The sequence below is a fragment of the Mustela putorius genome, unplaced genomic scaffold, assembly GCF_011764305.1.
Source record: "Mustela putorius furo isolate JIRA1106 unplaced genomic scaffold, ASM1176430v1.1 tig00537227_pilon_pilon_pilon, whole genome shotgun sequence".
NCBI classification, from domain to species: domain Eukaryota; kingdom Metazoa; phylum Chordata; class Mammalia; order Carnivora; family Mustelidae; genus Mustela; species Mustela putorius.
The window spans coordinates 15,678,063-15,698,257 of NW_025422368.1; the positions used below are offsets into that span (position 1 = coordinate 15,678,063).

At 40.5% G+C, this 20,195-nt stretch overlaps 1 protein-coding gene across 2 annotated transcripts in view; it reads left to right on the forward strand.

Moving 5' to 3' along the window:
- The first annotated feature begins 939 nt into the window (after positions 1 to 939).
- The window catches only part of CPNE8 (copine 8), a 217,545-nt gene continuing 198,289 nt past the window's right edge, over positions 940 to 20,195 (forward strand). For both annotated transcript variants that reach the window (XM_004771828.3, XM_004771829.3), the window contains exon 1: positions 940 to 1,095. In XM_004771828.3, the coding sequence (XP_004771885.1) occupies positions 959 to 1,095 (137 nt within the window). In that variant the 5' untranslated portion in view covers positions 940 to 958. The remainder of the gene's footprint in view (positions 1,096 to 20,195) is intronic.

The following is a 20,195-nucleotide window of genomic DNA, read 5'->3' on the forward strand; positions in this document are numbered from 1 at the left end:
GGGAGTCGGGATAAGGAAGCTGCGTTAAACGGTTGTGACCTCCAGGTTTCAGGTCCGAACTTCCAAGCATTTGGAAGCGAGGGGGCCGCAGGAGAGTCCTGATTATAGGAAGACTGTCACAATTGACCCCCACGTTTCGAGGAACTGAGGGAGGAGGGAAACCTGTCCCCTTAAATCTCAAATAGTACCCCTCCCAAGAGTTCATCCTGTTCCAGACTTGTCCCAGATCTTGATCTGTCACTTTATAACCGCATACAGAACATTGGAAATCGTCCTCATGTCCCACTGTCCCCAACCCCCAAGTGGCCGAGAGTGGGCAGTCCAGAAGCCGAGACCTGGCTCACCTGCCCGAAGGCAAAGTGGGAAGGACCTCCATGGGCTTCGGTGAGGACCAGCGCGGGGTGAGGAGGGGCGCGCCTGCGAGGGGGGAGTTTGGAACAGGCAGAGGCGCCCACACCTCCAGCTTCCAGCCCAGGCAGGCGAACTGCGTGACCTTCCCGTCCACACCTGATTGACAGGAGGGAGTCGCAGCCCAGGAGGCGGGAGTGGGAGTGTAGAGGCGGAGTCAACACCCCAGCCGCGCGCCCAGCCGGCCGGGGCTTGCTCTCCTAGACGGTTGGGGTCTGGGTCTAGTGCCTCCTACCTCCTCAGGCGGCCCGGTGGCTCCTCAGAGCCTGGCACTCGGAGCCTGGCAAGGATCACGAAGTGTCTCCCGCTGGGGCTGCTGCCTGCAAGGAGGGGGCAGGGAAGCCGGGAGCCCCGTGCGCCACTTCGCCGGCAGCCTCGGCCTGGGCCAGGACTGGCTCGCGGTTCCCTCGCGGCTTTGCTCGGGTCCGCCTCCCCCTCCCTCCCCCTTCCCGCGAGCTGCCTCCGCCCTCCTTCCTCTGCCTCCACCCTCAACCCCCATCCCCGTCTGTCGGGAGCTGGGCTCCGAGCCCTTAGTCTGCCCGAGCTCTGGATGTGGGCGCCGGACAAGTCCACGGCGCCTCCCCCCAAGATGGACAGCCGCTACACCAGCACTGCGGGCATCGGGGACTTGAACCAGCTGAGCGCGGCCATCCCGGCCACGCGGGTGGAGGTGTCCGTGTCCTGCAGGTGAGGACGCAGCCCTTCCCCTCCCTCCTCCTGCTCTCTCATCTGCCTGGTGGGTAGCGCTTGCCAAGCGCTCGGGGCACCCCGAGGCTTTGCTGGGGTGAGAAGTTGCGAGACGAGTGGGAAACACCCCAGTTGGGGTCTGAGTCACCCCCCCCCCCCCCCAGCTGCAGTGACAGAGCGGAGAGCACGAACTGGAAGCGAGTAGTGGGCTACGGAACTGAGACTTAATTTTCTTTCTGGGAAATGCTGTAAAAGTTGGCTGGGCTGTGACTCAGCGGCGGGAATCCCGGCCGCCGCCCACTTTGCAAGCCCTTTTTACGTCCCAAACCCGAGCTGTTGTGTTTGGGTGATACGGGAATCAAAGGGGACAGCATTGCCAAGAGCGCTTGTGACCGCTGCACGCAGTGGCCCGGGACTCCGTTCGCTAGGCGTGTGCAAACCTGCTATTGCTACAGTTGGCTCCAAATCTCGCCGCTTCCTCCCCACCCACTTCCTGGAGCCATCCAGCTTGCTTCCCCCCCACCCCCCCCCCCCCTCCTGGCTTCTTGCTTTATGCCTGATAGGTAGAGATTTCGGCTCCAGCTTTCTTTGCCGACGAATGTGTGCCTTACCCAAAATCTGGGAAGTCACGACTTTCTTCCTGCAAGTAGACACAGTTGGAGTGCTTATAACAACTGACATTCTGCCCAAGGACTGTAAATTTCAACTCCTTTGCCTGACGTTGTTTGGGTCAGTTTTCCTGTAAATAAAACATCATAATTGCTGTATCTCGGTAGATTTTGAGAAGAGGTGGGGCGGACTATAATAAATTGATAAGGGCCGCCGGGAGAGGGAGAATTTGCATCAGATTGACTCTGAAGCCCACTCCCTTGTTTGCATACTAGGATCTCTCTCATTGGAAAAAACTAACGTCCTAATCACTTTGGCCCTAAGGTTGTTTTCAGTACCCTCGCATTCCTTTCCTTAGCAAAATTTGCCTTGAAGGAATCTAACAAACTTGGGGAATCTTAGATGTAAATAAACCCTGAAACTTAAAATGCTGTTCCCCCTAGTAGTATTTGATTTTGCATTTTCACAAGATTGAGTCGAAAGCCAAAGAAATGGATTTTCACTTTTTGTAGAAATTCAAGCACCAACAAACCAGTAGAGGTGTTAATTAGGGGATAGGGGATAACCTTTAGCTATCCCTGAGACTATTTCCCATGATTGCTCGCTTCCTCTTAAGGCTGACCTCAGACTGTGGGAACAATGCTGATAATGGTAGCTAAGCTTGCACTCTTCCCTTACTACTGTGTTTCTTGCTTTAAGGGCTGCCTGAGATTTCTTCCTGTCAATTGAACAGGTGAGGCTATATGGAAAACTCTTTTCAGACATTAATTTCTAGGCCTTTTTCTTTATTCTGAAGCTGCCTTTGGATGCCCAAGGGAAGTCATTAGTATACACACATAATGCAAGGCCAAAAGTCCTACAGTAAAAGCATTTTCTAGAGTTCTTCTTTGCTGAACATTCTATGAAGCCTGAATGGCATGTAGCCTGTACCTGACATGAATATAAAAGTGTTATAAAATAAGGAGGCACCTGAGTGGCTCAGTGGGTTAAATTACCCTCTGCCTTTGGTTCAGATCGAGATCTCAGGATCCTGGGATCCAGTCCCGCATCCTGTTCTCTGTTTAGCAAGGCGCCTGCTTCCCTTCCTCTTTCTCTGCCTGCCTCTCTGCCAACTTGTGATCTCTGTCTGTCAAATAAATAAATAAATAAATAAATCTTAAAAAAAAAGTGTTATAAATTAAATCCTAATTTCCCAAGTACTCTTTAGGACTGATGGGGAAATAATACCTTCACTGGTATTTCTGCCAGTGGAATCCTATAGTTAATTGGCTTTAAGCCAGTTTGTTTAAACTTGGTACCTCAGACCCTGGACATACCCTTGTTTGGCCTTTTCTTCATACCACTGATTTGGTGTCCTGCTTTTTTAATTTTTAAGTTTTCACATTAAAAAAAAAAAGTCCTGAATAGAACCCAAGTATGTAGAGTACTTAACATTGTTGGGAATTCAATCTTGTAAACAGAGATGGTATCCTTTCGGCTTTGGGATAAGAGACCTGATTACAGATTCTGGCTCTGTGACTTAACAATGTTGTTACCTTGGAGTTAGTACTTAAGCTGAGCTTCCTCATCTCTAAAATGAGTAAAATTATGGTGTTTATCTCATATAGAATGACATCAGAGTTTGATAAGATGATGTCTTAAATACTGTAGGACACAAAAGTGTTAAAAAATGTTAGCTATTATGATACTGGAAATAGTATTTACTGAATAAATGTATTATATATAATTCAGTTTGGAATTCTGTAAATTGTCTTTTTCTTTTGTATTTTAGTAAATTGTTAAAGAATACAGGATAGAGGCAGCCTTGGGATACCTGTTCGCTCTCTCTTCTTTGATGAGTATAAGAGCTTATATTCTAGGATGTTTTGAGGGGGGGGATTTTCACTTAGCAACGAGGCTCAGTTGTAGACCCCTCAGTCTTACTGTGGGCAAGCAAAGCCAGGAATTCCCTTCTTTTTCTGTGTTAGAGACGTCTGATGATTTGTTGATGCTTAAAAAGGCACCCAGTATTAGAATCCCTTTTGATAACCTCCTTTCTTTGTCCCCAATCTGAGACCTTTAAAAGTCTTTATGACATTTTCATCTTCATTTGGGGGGAGGTGAAGAAATCAGCAATTGAAGCTTGAAGCTAAATATAATTCATGGAGATCATTTTGTCTATTTACTAACCAAATGTTTAACGTCTTTTGTATGTTTAGCGTTATGCCCTGTTCCATGACATATGGCAAGGGAAGTTCTCTGAAAATGTAAAGTCTGGTTGGGAGATGAGTATTCTGTAATATGTGATCACATAGGACTAAATCCAGAGATGAGGATCATGCATGGAGAGGGACGAGATCACTGTGCAGTGGAGTGCTTGGAATGTTCTACAAGGAGGAGATGGGGCTTGAGGGGAGGTGAGATTAATGTGCATGGTTTGCATTAGAGAAGGGATAGCATGACAAGGAGGAGGCCACAGACTTGCTGTGTTAGGGTGACAAGTCCACTCTTCTAGCTGTTTAGGTAGAGACACACTCCTACTCTATGACTTCCCTTCAACCCATCGTGTGGTTCTTGGAGTCGTTTTTCTTCATTATGTTACTTCATAGATTTTTAAAGTTAATTGGGTTACCTAATTAAAGTGCCAATAGCCGAAAAGATACAACCTCAGAAACATAAAATAACATCTATAACATTCACATTGGATTTGGAAAACAGCTTAATTAGGATGAGACAAAACCAGTGAGAAAAATATAATGTAGCAATCACTCATTTCCCTGGAACTTAGGTTTGGGGAACTATTTTTAACACATAATTTTGGTCATTTTCTCTGATTGAGGAGATAGCTTGTCTATTTAAAAAACTGTGAGAGCGTTCTGTGTTGTAGACTTTGTAAGTTAGCCGCCACTTGTAACTTCTTTGGCAGTGATAATCTATGGTGATAAAAACCAATTTTAAACACTCATGTTGAAGGAGGAATACAGAATAGGAGCACCTACTTTGTGCTAGGCATTCTGTAAAGTTCCACCCGACCTGGCCATGACTTTTCTGCCTAAACTACCACCACTCCTCACAGGAACACCATGATTTAACTAGTCTAATATGCGCTAAAGCTGATGACAGATGAAATGTGGCTGCAAAATCAGTCTTACAGCCCCAAAGAATGTGCTGGTATCTAGTGGACGGAGTCCTCTTCACCTGTGTGGCTATGCACCTGCCCCCCATCTCTCTGCCCCGAACACCCCTTCCTCCCTGCCCCCTTGTCGTTTTGATTAGCTGGTGCTCCTTTAAGACGCAGGTCAAACAACATTTCTCTCAGGACTCCTCTCCCAAAGTGGATTTTATTTTCCCAAAGCAGCTGGTAGGTACCAGTATTAGAGTTACATTATGATTCTTGGTTTCTGTATTCACCTTGAGGACAAGTTTTGTTTCTTTCATGTCCATGGGTTCTGAGCCGGGCACAGAATATGTAGTGAACAAATTCTGGATGCGGACGTTTTCTGGGTAATGGTCTGGCACGGAGATGGTTGCTTGCCTGTTAAAACACAGACTTCTGGGTCCCTGCGCTGGATATACTCTCAAAATCTCTCAGACTGGGGCCCAGGAATCTGGACTTTTCACATGTGCTGATAATGCACATTAAAATGTTTGATGAGCAAATGACTGACTGTAGTCCCTTGGTCTGGATTAGCAGTACCTGTCCTCAGATATTTGGAGATACTTTTCAGGCATGTGTGCTGGAGCTGGTCTGAATTGGATTGAGACCGGAATCTGTGCACCAGTTGTTAAATATGGCAATTATTAAACATTAAAATCATATAAACCTAAAATGAAATACATTATATTTTAAAACAAAGTTAAGACATACTCAAAAGCTATCACTTCCTAAAGATTTTACTACAATTTACTATTATCTATACTCTTTCCTGTCACCTGTGCTCTATCTTTTTGATCGGCGAGGTGACAGTATTATGTGTCAGGTGCTGCTGCTCATCTCTTCCGTCCCTGTTCAGTGATGTCACATTGGTAGGGTGAAGTTGGCTGTGGTGGGAGTATTTATACCATGGAAACTGGTAAATACTGCAGATCAGGGCTTGTTTTGTTGTTGTCTGCACTTAAGATGTTCTGTGGGAATCAATTGGCCCTCTGGAATTTACAGTGAAAATACCATATATACTCTTATTGTCTAAAAGATGTGTGCTCAGCTACACATATTTTATATCAGTAAAATTTATAATAAATTATGTAAATACACACATGCACACACACACTTCTCTGCATTCAGTGTTTTTTTTTTTGGAGAGCTCACAGTTAAACAAGTTGCTTATATACACATCACTGTTTTTAGGCCTTTTGTAAGATTATACAAAGGAAAAAAAATTTTGCTGCTGTTGGACTGTCACTGTTAGAAATAACAGTGTCAAGGTCGGCACTGTTGTGGTCTTGCTTCTCTACGTGGAATAAGTGAGGCGGTCTGGTTTCATAATCCATGGACGGTTGTAACAGCTTGCTTTGTATTGTGTATGTGTATTGTGAATGAAATAGGAAGGTAATTGAAGCTCTGTACGCTTTTTCCTTTCTTCTCCTTTTCACATGTTTCTTTCCATTTCCCTATTCTGTCTCAATTTGGAGACTTTGTTTTCTGTTTCTCTGTCCACTGGTGGCATATGCTTTGCAAGTTTTTATGTTACAGTTACAGTTCCAGACCACCTGGGAAAGCAAATGGGTATTGCAAGAGAGAGAATCTGCTTGGTCCAGCGGGGATTGGCCCAGTTTGAGGCAGATGCGTTCACTGTTCTTATTATCTATGGTGAAAGAAGGAAAGAGTTCAAACACAGCAATGGAGGTTTCCACCACAGTCCCTTTAGTTTATCTCTTAGACATATTCTACCCTTCTTTAAAAACACAAGAAGTTGAAATTAGTGTGTAAATAGGTTTCAAATGATGTTAACTGAAAAATTGATATGCACACATTATATAAAGGGATCGTACTATATTCTATACAATTTATGTTCTGTACTTCTGTTTGTTTTGTATCATGTATATGTTACTATCATTAGGTTTTGAGAAAAATAATCCTCCATGTTTGTGAAGTAATCTGTTTTATGGACTTAGTGTATTTATTTAACTTATCTCTTATGTTCCAAAATTTATTTCAGAAAGTTACTATTCAGAATAATGCTAATGAGCATTCTTATTCATGAACACTTGAAAACAGCTATGATTATTTTTTTTCCCTGGGATAGTTTTCTAGAGCTGAAGTTATTAATAAGCTGTCTTCTCAAGGGGATTTTAATAGCTTATTTTGGTTGTTTCCCCCATATTCCTCTTTAAATAAGTAGACTCAAGTCTAAACTACTGGCTGCACCTTTCTAAATACTTTTATTCTCATGAGAAAGTTGCATTGAAAGATTAATGAGAATTTGGGGCAGCAGAGTGTAGCAGCAAGAAAATGGAATTAGGAGTCAGACAGATGTCTTTAAATCCCATTTTTATCCCTTTTGAATGCTATTTTGGGTAACTTATTTCAACTTTTGGAATCTCATTTCCTAATCAGTAATACAGAAATGATTTAAAAACCAAATTTATAGTATTATTGGAGAGGTAAATGAAATAAATCTGTAAAGTGCCCAGGATTGTGCCTTTCACAAGAAAAGCACGTAAGAGCTGTTAGTCTCTTAAGTCTCTCATTTTCTTATGACTATGTTACTAGGTAGCATATAAGCAACATAGATGACAGGGTACCTGTATTTTGGACAAATTTATATTCAACTGGGGGAGTCATAGAAACATGCAATGCAAGGTGACATAAAGCTTCATGTTTAAGATGATAATGATAGCCCATCTCATACACCTAAATGTAGAGGATATACAGAGGAAAAGTGGTCAGAAGAGTATGCATTTGGAAGTGCATAGGGCATGTCTACGGATTGTACTCCATGGCTTCCCTACACCCACACATGCAATTAGACGTGTGGACCCAGTGGGATTCGACAGATAGGAAGTAGTGCTTAACAACAAAGTTTTAGAATGGAAGCACATTCTAGCACATTCTGGTATCCTACCAATAAAATCAGTAGACTGACACTTAGACAGTTCTTTTGTGTTGGACACGAGATAAAACATCCGAGTAGATGACAACACAGTCTGAAGGAGGATGAAGCTTTGATCATCAATAATAAAGTGAGATGTATTTAAAAGGTGCCTTGCCCCAAAAGCCATTGTTCACTCCCTGACATGTAATACCTTAAATGTTTCCAAACGTATGACAACCATCCATGTTAATGCCTCTTCAGCAGGGAGGTTGGCTCTCGGGTATTCTTGTTCTAGTTATGAGACATTTTGTCAAGTTTATTCTACAAAGAATAATACTCCAAACATTGAGGGAATTATCAGTTAACTTTGTGAAACTCTGAAGAATCAAAATATCAGCGACAGTCCCTGGGAAGTAAGTACTTCTCTTTATTATAAGTATGCAGTTATAAGCTGCACTAATGACATCAGGAAACAAGAAAACTGTCGACATTTGCTATATATTTTACTTAAAGTCAAAATCTAAATCTGCATGAGACTGTGGAAAACATTTAACATATTCTAATTCACTCTGTCTTCGTAACAATTCTGCGAAACAGGTGGTTTATGTCCTATTTTACAGGTGAGGAGATTGAGGTTCAGAGAGAATGTAAGTAATTTGGCCTAAGTCACACACCTAGGAGGTGGCAAGCTTGAGTTCCCAATGCATATATGTCTAATTCTTAGGTATAAGCTTCTGTCCACCAGACATAGTCTGGCATTCTTCCGTAAGTTATATATTTTAGGCTTTAAGGGTAGGTGGGATTCTTTTCTCTCCGTATTGATGTGTTGGTGGCTGAAGAGAAATGACAAAGCTGAGAGACATAATTATAACACATGATATCTATACCATCACAAAGGGGATATAGAATACTGTGCCTTTTCTGTCCCCTATTGGTGAGAGCTTGGGTAGAACAGTTTAGATGAGTGATGTAAACCTTAACCATTTGATATTTAATTTCCAAGTATTGATTCTTACCTCTTTTCTGCTGCTGAGTTACCTAATGAAGCTGTGGGAGATTAAGTAATGAGGGGACTGTTTAACTAGAAATCAGCAGGCAGGGTGAGATGAAAGCTAAACGCTGGACAAAGGTGACAAACCAGCCAAATGAAAAGTAGAGGGAAATTAATTGAATTGACGATGTGACATTCATACTTACCACTGGGGTTGAGAACTGACTGCAAGCTCTGTCATGTCAGTCCTCTGCTTTCTTAATAATGAGGAAGTCACCACTTAACTTGCCAGTAATAAATTCTGGGGTCTCCTTTCATGGCAAATATGCTCTTCAGAATTCCATATAAACAAAATAGTTATTTAGATATTGAAAATGTCAGCACAGTATTCTGACTGACTGAACTGTGATGTGACTTCGTAAAAGTCGTTGTTTTCTACATTGCTAATTAGCTGTTCTCTGTCTTTTCATACATGTATCTATATATATGTATCGCAAGTGACACATTAATTTTATTAGCAATAATCTCAACTGTTAGAGAGTGCAATCAACAAGGTATGATTATAGTTGTAGTACCTGGTTGAAACCAATGCATATCTCAGCCTTAGTTAGTATAATAGTAGTTTTAGAATCATTTTGAGAAATTTGTTTCTCATTGCCAGCAGATCCTTATTATTGTGTCCTTTCAATATGTATAATAATGTGGGCATGCTTACAAATCTTTTTTTTTTTTTTAATCTAAATGTACTCCCCTAAAGGTAATATCACATTATTTGTGGTTTTCTAGGTAATTGAAACCTCGATCATTCTTCTTTAATGTCTTCAGTAGGTTTTCATGTTTCCCAGCTATAAAGCAAAGAATAAGAGAGAGAGAGTGAGCAAGTTTTGGACATGGCTCATTGTCTGACTTACTTGGATATCTTAACTTTCAAATTAATTGTGGAAGCAGAAATACTAGAAAGTTGATTGCCATTGATTTTATGTTAGAGGTTTCATCTAAAGCCTCTTTGTAGGCATTGGGAAAAAGGAGGCATAATCAATATTAAACTGATAGTGAATGTTTCTCTTAATTGGTAATTTAAATTTAAATTAAATTAAATTTTTGGAGAGAAGTTTGAAATATACTAGCAAAAAGATAATTGATTTTCATCTCAAGATTTGTCTCACAATTTAAGTTAAATGGTTGTCATTTCTTTGCCGTTGCTTAGGTCATTTGTCATTTGAATGTCATTCATGTGACTTCTTTCTTCCTTGTGGAATGTGCCAGTCAAGTATAGTGGAAATCTCCAAGTTTTCATTCTGTTCCTGACACTGGCTCCGTGACTTTGACAACTTTACCAGTTCTCTGGGCATCACCTTCTATGAAAGTTTGAGTCCCTGGTCTAAATGACCTGGGGTGTCACTCAGAGCTTGTTAATTCAATGACACTGGAAATAGGACCTTGAAATACAATATAAACATGCTTAGATTTAAGGGAATGTTAGGATTGTCAGTCCCCATTTGAAAACTTGGATCCTAATGCTAGTGTTTGAGTTTTCAAAGGGATTAAGGTAGACTATTTCTAATGCCAACCACTTCCTACTTCATAGTCCTCATTTCACTTAATATTGTCCCAAAGGGATGCCAGGCTCTACTATTGCTGTTCTAGTTTTTCCTCTCAGTAGAGATCTATAGCTGGCTTTCTTTATCTTGCAAATGAATAATGTTAGATATTAAAAATATTCATGCCTTTCTTCCAATTGACTTTTGTAATACGTCACTCCCCCCACCCACCACCATTTATATCTTGGCAAATACAGAGCTTCTAGTGGAAATGGCAAGTGGATTCAATTTTTTGTTGACTGATTACTTGTTACGAAGTGCTGACTGCCTGAAGTAGCACCTGGAAAGATTCTTAAGGAAAATCTCAGTTTTGTGGGAAAACATGCTGTATTTGATTTTTTAAATAAAAGTCAACTGATACCAAGTGACATGTATACTATTAGTTACCTATTGTTACAATCTTGAACCTACTTACCAGTGTCTGATCAATCACTGTAACTTCCTATTTGGCTCAGCTCGCCAAAGTATTTGGCGCTTCCTTTTCATTCCTGCTGCCAACCTTCTTGTTCAGGAAGCTGTATTTCCCCCCAGAATATTAAAATATCCTCTGAACTATTCTCTGTGACTCCAGAATTCACATTTTTGGTCTATTCTTCAGATGTTGTGTAGTTAGCTTTCTATTAAATTCCTATTAAATAAATGAATTGTGTGATTTTCCTTTTGCAGAAACTTTCAGTCTTTCTCTTTTTCTCACAAAAGAGAATCCAAGCAGCTTTAACATGGTGTTGAGTGTCTGCCCTCATCCTGGACAGATTTCCATCCCCTGCCAGTCACATCTCAGATAGGGGCTCTAGCCAAAGTGGAGTACTTGCCAATCTCCAGATCCCTTGTGTAACATCAAAGTTCACTGATCACTCTAACAAATAAAATATACTAATAATGAAAATGTTTGAAATATTACGAGAATTACCAAAATGTGACATGGACACAAAGTGTGAAAATGATGCTGGGAAAATAGCACTGATTGACTTGCTCAACATGGGGCTGCTACAACCTTAAGTTTGTAAAAAAAATACAGTATCTGTGAATCACAGTAAAGCAAATCCAAATGAAGTTTGCTATGCCTGTATACCTCACTTGTAGCAACCCCATAATGTTTTATTAGATTCCTGAACTGGAATTAATCATTTCTTCTTTTGAGTTCCTATACTGCATTTCTTGCACTTTTATTTTGATGTAATTATTTAGGTTTTTTGCATGTTTGTCTCCTCTACCTCTATGCAACTTTGAGTGCATATTTGTCTTATTTTTGATTTTCAAAAACCTGTTTGCTCTGCACGTTAGAAGATTGTTAATAGATATTTGCTGCCTTATGGACAGATTGGAAGAATGAATCTGGACACACATGCATTTGTCTATGTCTATATTTTTTAAAATATTGGTTTCTGTATATAGTAAGAACATTTAAATGGCTCATTTTACCAGTACAATTTAATAAAAGCATATAGTTGCTCAGTATTACTTAGTGTATATAAAACATCCCATAAAGTTTTATTTGTGAACAAATGAGAGACAAAAATTTTAAATGAACTGACTTTGCCTCTGAATAACAAAACTAGTTTTAGAAGTAGACACTTAATACTTTTAAACAGTAGCAGCTGACTTGCTTATTTAATATGGGATGGAAAATATGCAAAATAGAGAAATAATAGAATTTGTATGTATGATGAGATCCTATATAACATATCTTAATAAGAAAATGAACATATCTTTGACCAAGGGAAGATTTTTGTCTTGGAGAGAGATGTTTCTAGTAAGTTATGTGGTGAACTGATAAAGTAGAGCAGCCCACGATGGTTTCACTTGGGTAGAATCGTAAGAAGAACTGTTTGGTGGCTTGGCCTCTTCAGGAAGCAATAAGTTTCATACCTGCTACTATACTTTCTGCCAGACCCTGTTTTTTTTTTCCTACCAGTTTTAAATTTGTGTCATAAAGGGGTAAACAGAATTTTAGAAAAGTCTAAATTCAACTAAAAAAAGTGTTCACAGGAAGATGGAAGAGGAAATAGTACTTTCTATAGAAAAGGGGGAGAAAAACCTACAGAACTTCTTTTTATGTGCACAAGTAAAAAATGAGCATATTTACTTAAGTTACTATCTGTAAGCCATGTTGTTCCCTGCACTTGTCTGGTTATAAAGTTTTGTTGGATGGGCTAAAGAATTTTTGAAGTACTTGTGATATCTCAGTGTTCAGTTGATTGTATTTTGCCTAAAATGTTATATCCCACCTGATTACATTGAATCTTTCCGGAGACACTGACTTTAATAGTGGTTCTTACTAGGAAGAAAAAAAAAATTAAAGCTACTTTGTTTCAGTGAGGACAGTAAATGGATGAATTACTTTAATGAAAGATGATATGATGACAATTGAGGAACATTTCTAGCACATGCATAAAAAGCTGTGGTTTAAAAAAATGAAATTACCAGGTGGTTGTATCACTTTCATTTTGGGAGCATGATTTCCACCAGCTATTCTAAACAAGGGTTTATCATCATCAGAATTGCTTCAGAGATTTTTCAAAGGATGTATGGGGACTCCTGAGAATTCCAGTTTGCTTCCCTCAAGGGACTAAGTCCTCCCCACCATTTTCTCTATCCCCCCAAGCCCTGTAGAGTTTCTGCCAGTTGAGCCTCAAGCCTTGATCTTGCCTCTTTAATAGGGCTGACTTCTCTGCTTCTGACTGTGTCCAGACCTGTTTGACTCCTGTAGGTGCCATGGCAGACGTTCCTCGCCTCTCCCCACCTCACATCCAGCTATGGCCACCCTCTTCCTTCCTGCCATTAATCCTGTACATTGACCTGCTAGAGGCCTGTTCAGAAAGCAAATATTATCATACTTTTACTCTCTTGTTTAAAAACCCAATTGCCTGGGGGCACCTGGGTGGCTCAGTGGGTTAAGCCACTGCCTTCGGCTCAGGTCTTGATCTTGGGGTCCCGGGATCGAGTCCCGCATCGGGCTCTCTGCTCAGCAGGGAGCCTGCTTTCTCCTCTCTCTCTCTCTGCCTGCCTCTCTGCCTACTTGTGATCTCTGTCTGTCAAATAAATAAATAAAATCTTAAAAAAAAAAAAAGAAAACCCAATTGCCTATGTATTAAGTCCATGAGAACTTCACAAACCCTGACCTAGCTTTTCAGCCTCATCTCTCTCTCTCTCTCTCCATGTACTGCCACCCTCTTTCTCCCTACTGACTTCTAAAAAACTCTCTCCTAAACTCTAAGTCATTTCAGACCACCTGCATTTCCTGAGAGAACTAGATGTTGAAACCTTGGTTCTCGGGGGGATAGTTTTGCCTCAGTTTGTTATGTCACTCGATAGACTCCGTAGACTCCGTAGACTCTACTTTCCCTGATCCTTCGGATCGAATTGACTGTCCCTCCCTTTCTGTCATCTGTAATGAATTTATTACACACATTCCACATTCTGCTGCATATGTTTGTTTACAAATTTGTCCCCTTATTAGAGTATACATGACCTAGGGTCAGGAGCCCATGTGTTCATATCAGTCTCCAATACCAAATCCTATTTCTGTCACTCAGTAACTTGGTCCTTGTTGAATAAACATTTGAAAGAGTATCAGACAACTATTAAATTATAAATTCCTATAGGACACGAATTGAGTCTTACTCACCTTTTTTTTTTTTTTTTTTTAAGGATTTTATTTATTTAGTTGACAGAGAAAGAACACAAAGAAGGGGAACAGTAGGCAGAGGGAGAGGGAGAAGCAGGCTTCCTGCTGAGCAGGGAGCCCCATGTGGGGCATGATCCTAGGACTCTGGGATCATGACCTGAACCAAAGGCAGACCCTTAACTGAATGAGCCACCCAGGCACCCCTCTTACCTTTGTATCTATTTAGTATCTAGACCAATGTTTTGCATTTGGATAGTATTTGATAATTATTTATTCAATGTATAGTTGAAGAGAGGAAAGTAGAGCATCCCAAATGAATGGGAACCATGACTGGAAGGCATAGGTACAGGGGAGAGTGTAACATCAATTGATTTGAGAAAAAAATCAGTTGTATAAAGGCAGGTACAAGGAGACATGGGTGAACAATTGCCTATACCTGTTTCATTCCATTATTTTATAGGATTTATAAAATACTGTAAGCAGCATGGCTTCATAGTTGCTAATGAGGTTTATTTGTTTGTTTATTTATTTTCTGGACCCTAGATGAGTGTTTTGAGTCAGGGGCAAATTCCTAGTCTAATCATTTGTGACAAAGGTAACAGATGCATATTAGAAAATTATTCTCAGTCTCCCTGTTCGCCTGGTCATTTATGTTTACAAACAAATTTCCTTTGCAGATTAATTCTGTCTCTTTAAACTCTGTTGCTGATTTTCAGATTGTTCTTAAGGACCTCTCAATTGTTCTATGATCAGTGATCCAAAGAAATTACAGAAGATGTTCCTTAAAATCTGGAGGACCAGTCAAAACAAAACCCAGCCAGCCTAACCTTACCTTCATAAGCACGTGATGCTTTTCTCACTGGCATAGTCTGTGCATTGGTTGCTCAAGTCTTAAAGAGAGCTGACAAGGTACCCTTGCAAGATTTTTTTTTTTTTTCAATGTTGAGCCTGAAGACATATTACTTATTAAAACACATAGAAGCAATATGTTGCTCAACAACTTATAGACAAGGACACAGAGAGTGAGAAAACCTAGTCATGTGACCAATATATTTTTGAAGCTGTGTGGAAGGCAGCTACCTCTGAGCTGATGTTGACAGAGTAGGTTAGCCTTCAGCTTTCTACTTGGTGGTGATTTGTGGACCTCTCTCGGTCACTAGCTTTTGGTGTTTGAACAAGTGATTGTCACCTGCAAACATGCTTCATGCAATGACTCTGGGAGAAGTAATAAACCCTGAAAATTATTTAAAATGTGTGCAAGGTCATTTCCCATCTAGCTGTTTGCAAGTTAGCTGAAAGCAGCTATTACTTTTAGAGCAGGCGCCAGGAGGGATTGAGGAAAATGGTGATACATAGTTTCAAGTGTTGTAAAGTAGTAAGGGAAATGGTGGAATAAAGAGCAGAGCACAAGTTTAGAGACTGAAATATCTGGATTTACTGCAGCTCCATATATTGTCAACTAAGTTTAGATAAATTAATCTCTCTCTGCTTTGGTTTATAAATGAGAGAAGTTCTTTTTTGTATAGTTGCTATGAAGATTGTATGGGATAAAATCATTCAAGTATATAGAAAGTTCTTATCACTTAGCAAGGAACTCTTTTTTAAAAAAAATTTTTATTTTATTTATTTAATTGTCAGAGAGAGCACAAGCAGGGGGAACAGCAGGCAGAGGGAGAGGGAGAAACAGACTTACCCTGAGCAGGGAGCCGTATGTGGGGCTCCATCCCAGAACCCTGGAATCATGACTTGAGCAGAAGGCAGATGCTTAACCGACCGAGCCACCCAGGCACCCCAAGGAACTCTTATTTTTATTCTGGCATTCAGTAGGAATAGTTGGAAAACAGTGGATTACCTCATGAAAATAGCAAAGGCGCTCTAAAAAAACAAAACAAAAACTTAAGTTTTAGAAAAGTGCTACATGCTCATGTAAAAACACACTTACACATAGGTGTGTGCACGCGCAGGTGCGCATGCGCACGTGCGTGCGCGCGCGCGCGCGCGCGCGCACACACACACACACACACACAACCAAACAGCATTGGAAAGAACAAAGAATGCACAATTCACCCCAGTTCTACTCCATGCTAAAGCATATCAGCCAGAGCGTATTTCTTTGTGCCTTTATTACGATGTATTTACGGGGCGCCTGGGTGGCTCAGTGGGCTAAATAAGCCTCTGTGTTTGGCTCAGGTCATGATCTCAGGGTCTTGGGATGGAGCCCGGGCATCAGGCTTTCTGCTGAGCAGGGAACCTGCTTCCCCTGCTCTCTCTGCCTGCCTCTCTGCTTACTTGTGATCTCTTTCTCTGTGAAATAAATAAAATCTTTAAAAAAAAGACATATTTAAGGCATGTATCCATTAATATTCATGTTATGATGACTTTGACAAGATAGTGTCTCAGTTTGTTCTTGGATTTTCCCTTCCGGATATAAATATTTGAAGCTGACTTCCTTCCTATGAGCATGGCGCCCCCTGCCTAGAGAGCAGGAGCTCAGAGCATGCATTTCTAAGTGAATGACCTCAGTTGACCCCTTTTCCTTCTCTGCCACCTGCACAGAGTCTTCTCTGCTATTATAATTCTGTTGTTAACGGACCACGGGAGGTTACAGTGTGCTTTTTGCTGCAGGACCTGGGTGTGGTCTTGCTGCCTATTTGACCCTGGAGTCCTGCTCCTTGGCTAATGGTGCTGGACTCCGTTGATTTGTCAGGCTTTGTTGTTCTGTTCTTGTTTCAGTTCTTTACAAAGGGTCTGTTACGTTCTTAACTCTGGGTTCCACAAAACATCTCTATATTTTCATCATACATTTCCCTCTTTTGTGTCACTTAGAACTAAATGAGCCATAATTCATGCAGTGAATATTTATCTGTATCACAGAACAATATCTTATTTATTTTATTTGTGTCACTCATTACTATTGAGTGAGTAAATTCCTGTTCCCTTCTTTAGTCCATTACTTAGAGAATGCTTTGCATATTTATAGCTTTAACATTTTATCCAATATATATGTAACAAATGTATTTTAATTACTGTATCATCTCTGTATGGAAGTTTAAAATGCATTCATTATCAAATAAGTTAATCCATTCTCTGAGCTTTGTGTAAAACTTAGAAAGTATTCTTCATGCCAAGATTTAAAAAATAGTGTGTTACATTTTTTCCCCCATCTTTTCTAATTGATTCTGGCTGATGTTTTATTTTCCATGATTTACTTTAAAATATTTCAGCAGAGACAGTACCATAGTGTGTGTTACATTGTAGAGTTAAATCTAAAATATCTTAGTTAGAAGTACATATTTGGATGGGATTCATTAGTATTTGAAATTAATCGTAAGTCCACACTCCAGAAGTGTCTACTCTGGACTGTCATACTATCTTTATCTGGTCAACACCAGAGGATTTTGTAATTACTATGGTTGACAGAAATGGCTTTTTATTATTTACTTATTTGCTGGAGAAGTGTATGGTGATCAGATTTGTGGACTGACCACTTTATGCTGGAAGATAATTATAATAAAAAAGACAGTAGTAAGCACTGGAGAGCATATGGAGAAACTGGAACCTCCATTCATTGCTGGTGGGAATGTAAAGTGGTACGGCCACTTTAAAAAATAGCTTGGCAGTTCTCCAAATGTTAAAAATTGAGTTACTCTCTAAACTAGAAATTCCACTCCTCAGTATGTAGTCATGAGAAATGAAATCATGTGTCCACACAAAAACTCAAATGCAAGTGTTCATGGCAGCATTATTGTTAATAGCCAAAAGTGGAAACATCCCAAATGTGTGTTGTCTAATGGGCCCATGTGGTATATCTGTACAATGGAATATAGTTTGACATTAAAAAGGAATAAAGCACTGACACTTGCTACAATATGGATGAGCCTTAGAAACATTAGGCTGAGTGAAATAAACTAGTCACAAAAGACCATATATTATATGATTCCATTTATATGAAATGTCCACTTGGAGACAGAAAGTGGATTAGTGGTTACCAGGGGCTGTGGAAGGTGGAATAGGGACTGACTACTAATGGGTAGAGGTTTTTTGGGGGGACTTGGGGAGAGGTGTCAGTGTTTTGACATTAGACAGTAATGATGATTGCACAACTCTGTGAACTATACTAGAAACCACTGAAGAGTACACTTTGAAATGGTGACACTTTCAGTATGGGAATTCCATCTGAGTAAAGCTGTTATAAAAGAAAGATACGTATATTAGCTAGAAATATTACACAAGTGAAGAGGTCATACATACCTGGTAAATCCTGTGATTCTGCCATTTGTAGTGGTGCTCTAGGCCTAACAACTTCCTTGGTCATGGGCTCAGAATGTCTAAAGGATTCTCTAGACAGATTTGACCAGAGCGTAGATGAATCTTGCTACCGGGATATTATCACATATGCCTTAGGGCACTGTTTGGAATGCCTGAAAGTGGCAGAGAGCCAGAACTTGTAAACGTGTAAAGCATATTGTGGGATTGCTTTGAGTCCCACTTGGTAACAAGTGTTTTTGGGGCATAATTTGGTCTGAGACTTGGTAGCCAGGTTATAGTATACTGTAAGAGCTGTAAAGCACTGCCCGTTACTTCAGTAACTAAAGGCAACAAGTAACTACCAAAAAGTCCACAAGGGATAGGAGAATTATTAACAGTTGATACCTGGGACAATTATTGACTTTTATGTATTCATCATGCCCCCAATTGCTTTACTGAATTATCTTATTAATTTTGAAAGATTTTATTAATTAATTCTCTTGTTTTTTTTCCTAGGTACCAAATTAAATCTGCACGTAATAATAATTTACAATACCATGTCACATTGTCACTTTGTCTCATATTCCCGAGAGCTTCTAAAGTGATGAATGATAACAGTAGTTGCCGTTTATTTCATTTTGTTCTCAGGAATAGAGACAGTCAGTATAACCAATACAAAAATCAAAAATCAAAATCAAAATTGTAAGTCAATGAAAAATTTACAAAAATGTTCCGTAAGCACTTACTTTCTTGTGACTTTCAGCACTTTATTTAACATCTCTGAATATTGTTATCTCCTCTGCAGTATGGAGCCTGAGAATAATTGCTACTTTTTTAGGATTGTGTTGAGGGTTAAATGAAATGATTTATTTAAAATGCTCAGCATAGAGCCTGGCACCTTGCTCCTTAAATAAACGACAGGTGCAGAATTTGTGATACAGGTTCAAGCTGGGTATGATAGGGCCCACAGGAGGGAGTAATCAGTGCTACCTTCCCAGAGCACAGCAGTGGGAAGAGCCTGGAAGAGGAGTTGACATGCCCCAACAGGAAGGAAGTCGGTGAGGAAATTCTGGGAAAGGGGATGCTGTGGTTAAAACATGAGTACAGAAATGTGAGGTAAAAAGTCTGAAATGTCCGGAGCAGAGTCTATGGTGTGGAAGATGGATAGAGGCGTGGCTGGAGGTAAAGCTAGTCAGAATGCGCCGGTATTTAGTGCTCCATTAAGGAGTTTGGAATTTCTGTAGGTCATGAGTTTTACGCAACGGGGCCATTTGCTTAGGTTTTCCTACATCTCTACAGTATATGTACTGCTCTTGGAGGCATCTTGAATGAACTGGGACACAGGAAGCAGGAGGGTCACTTAAGAGCTCAAAGTCTGGGAAGTAGTTGGGACATGGACACAGAAGCAAAGGTGGAGGGAAGCGTCAGAGGAGAGAGGAATAGGGAGATGAGGGATTGGGCAGGATGATTCTGTTGGAGTCTGGCTTGGAAGAGAGAGGGGGTGGGTTAGACCATGTTGCTGTGCGTGGATCTCACAGCTGTAGTAACAAATGACCACCAACTTGTTGGCTTGTAACAACAGAAGTTTATTCTCTCACAGCTCTGGAGGCCAGAAGAGTGAAGTCAGTAGCAGAAACCGAGCTGCTGGCCAGGCTGCTCTCCCTCTGGGGCTGTGATGGAGAATGTGTTGCTTGCCTTTTCCAACTTCTGGTGGCTGCCGGAATGCCTTGGCTTGTGGCTGCATCCCTTCGGTCTCCAAGGCCAGAATCTTCTCATTTCGATCTGCTTTGTTCACGTCGTTGTCTCTAGTCTGTGTCAAATCTGCCTCTGGCTGCTTCTTATAAGGATATATATGATTGGGTTTGGGGCTCCCCACATAATCCAGGATAATGCCCTCATCTTAGGATCCATAATTTAATCACATCTGCACAGAACTTTTTTCCCCCCTAATAAGGTCACATTTAAGTTCTAGGGATGAGGACTTGCCTGATACGTTTGGGAGAGGACAT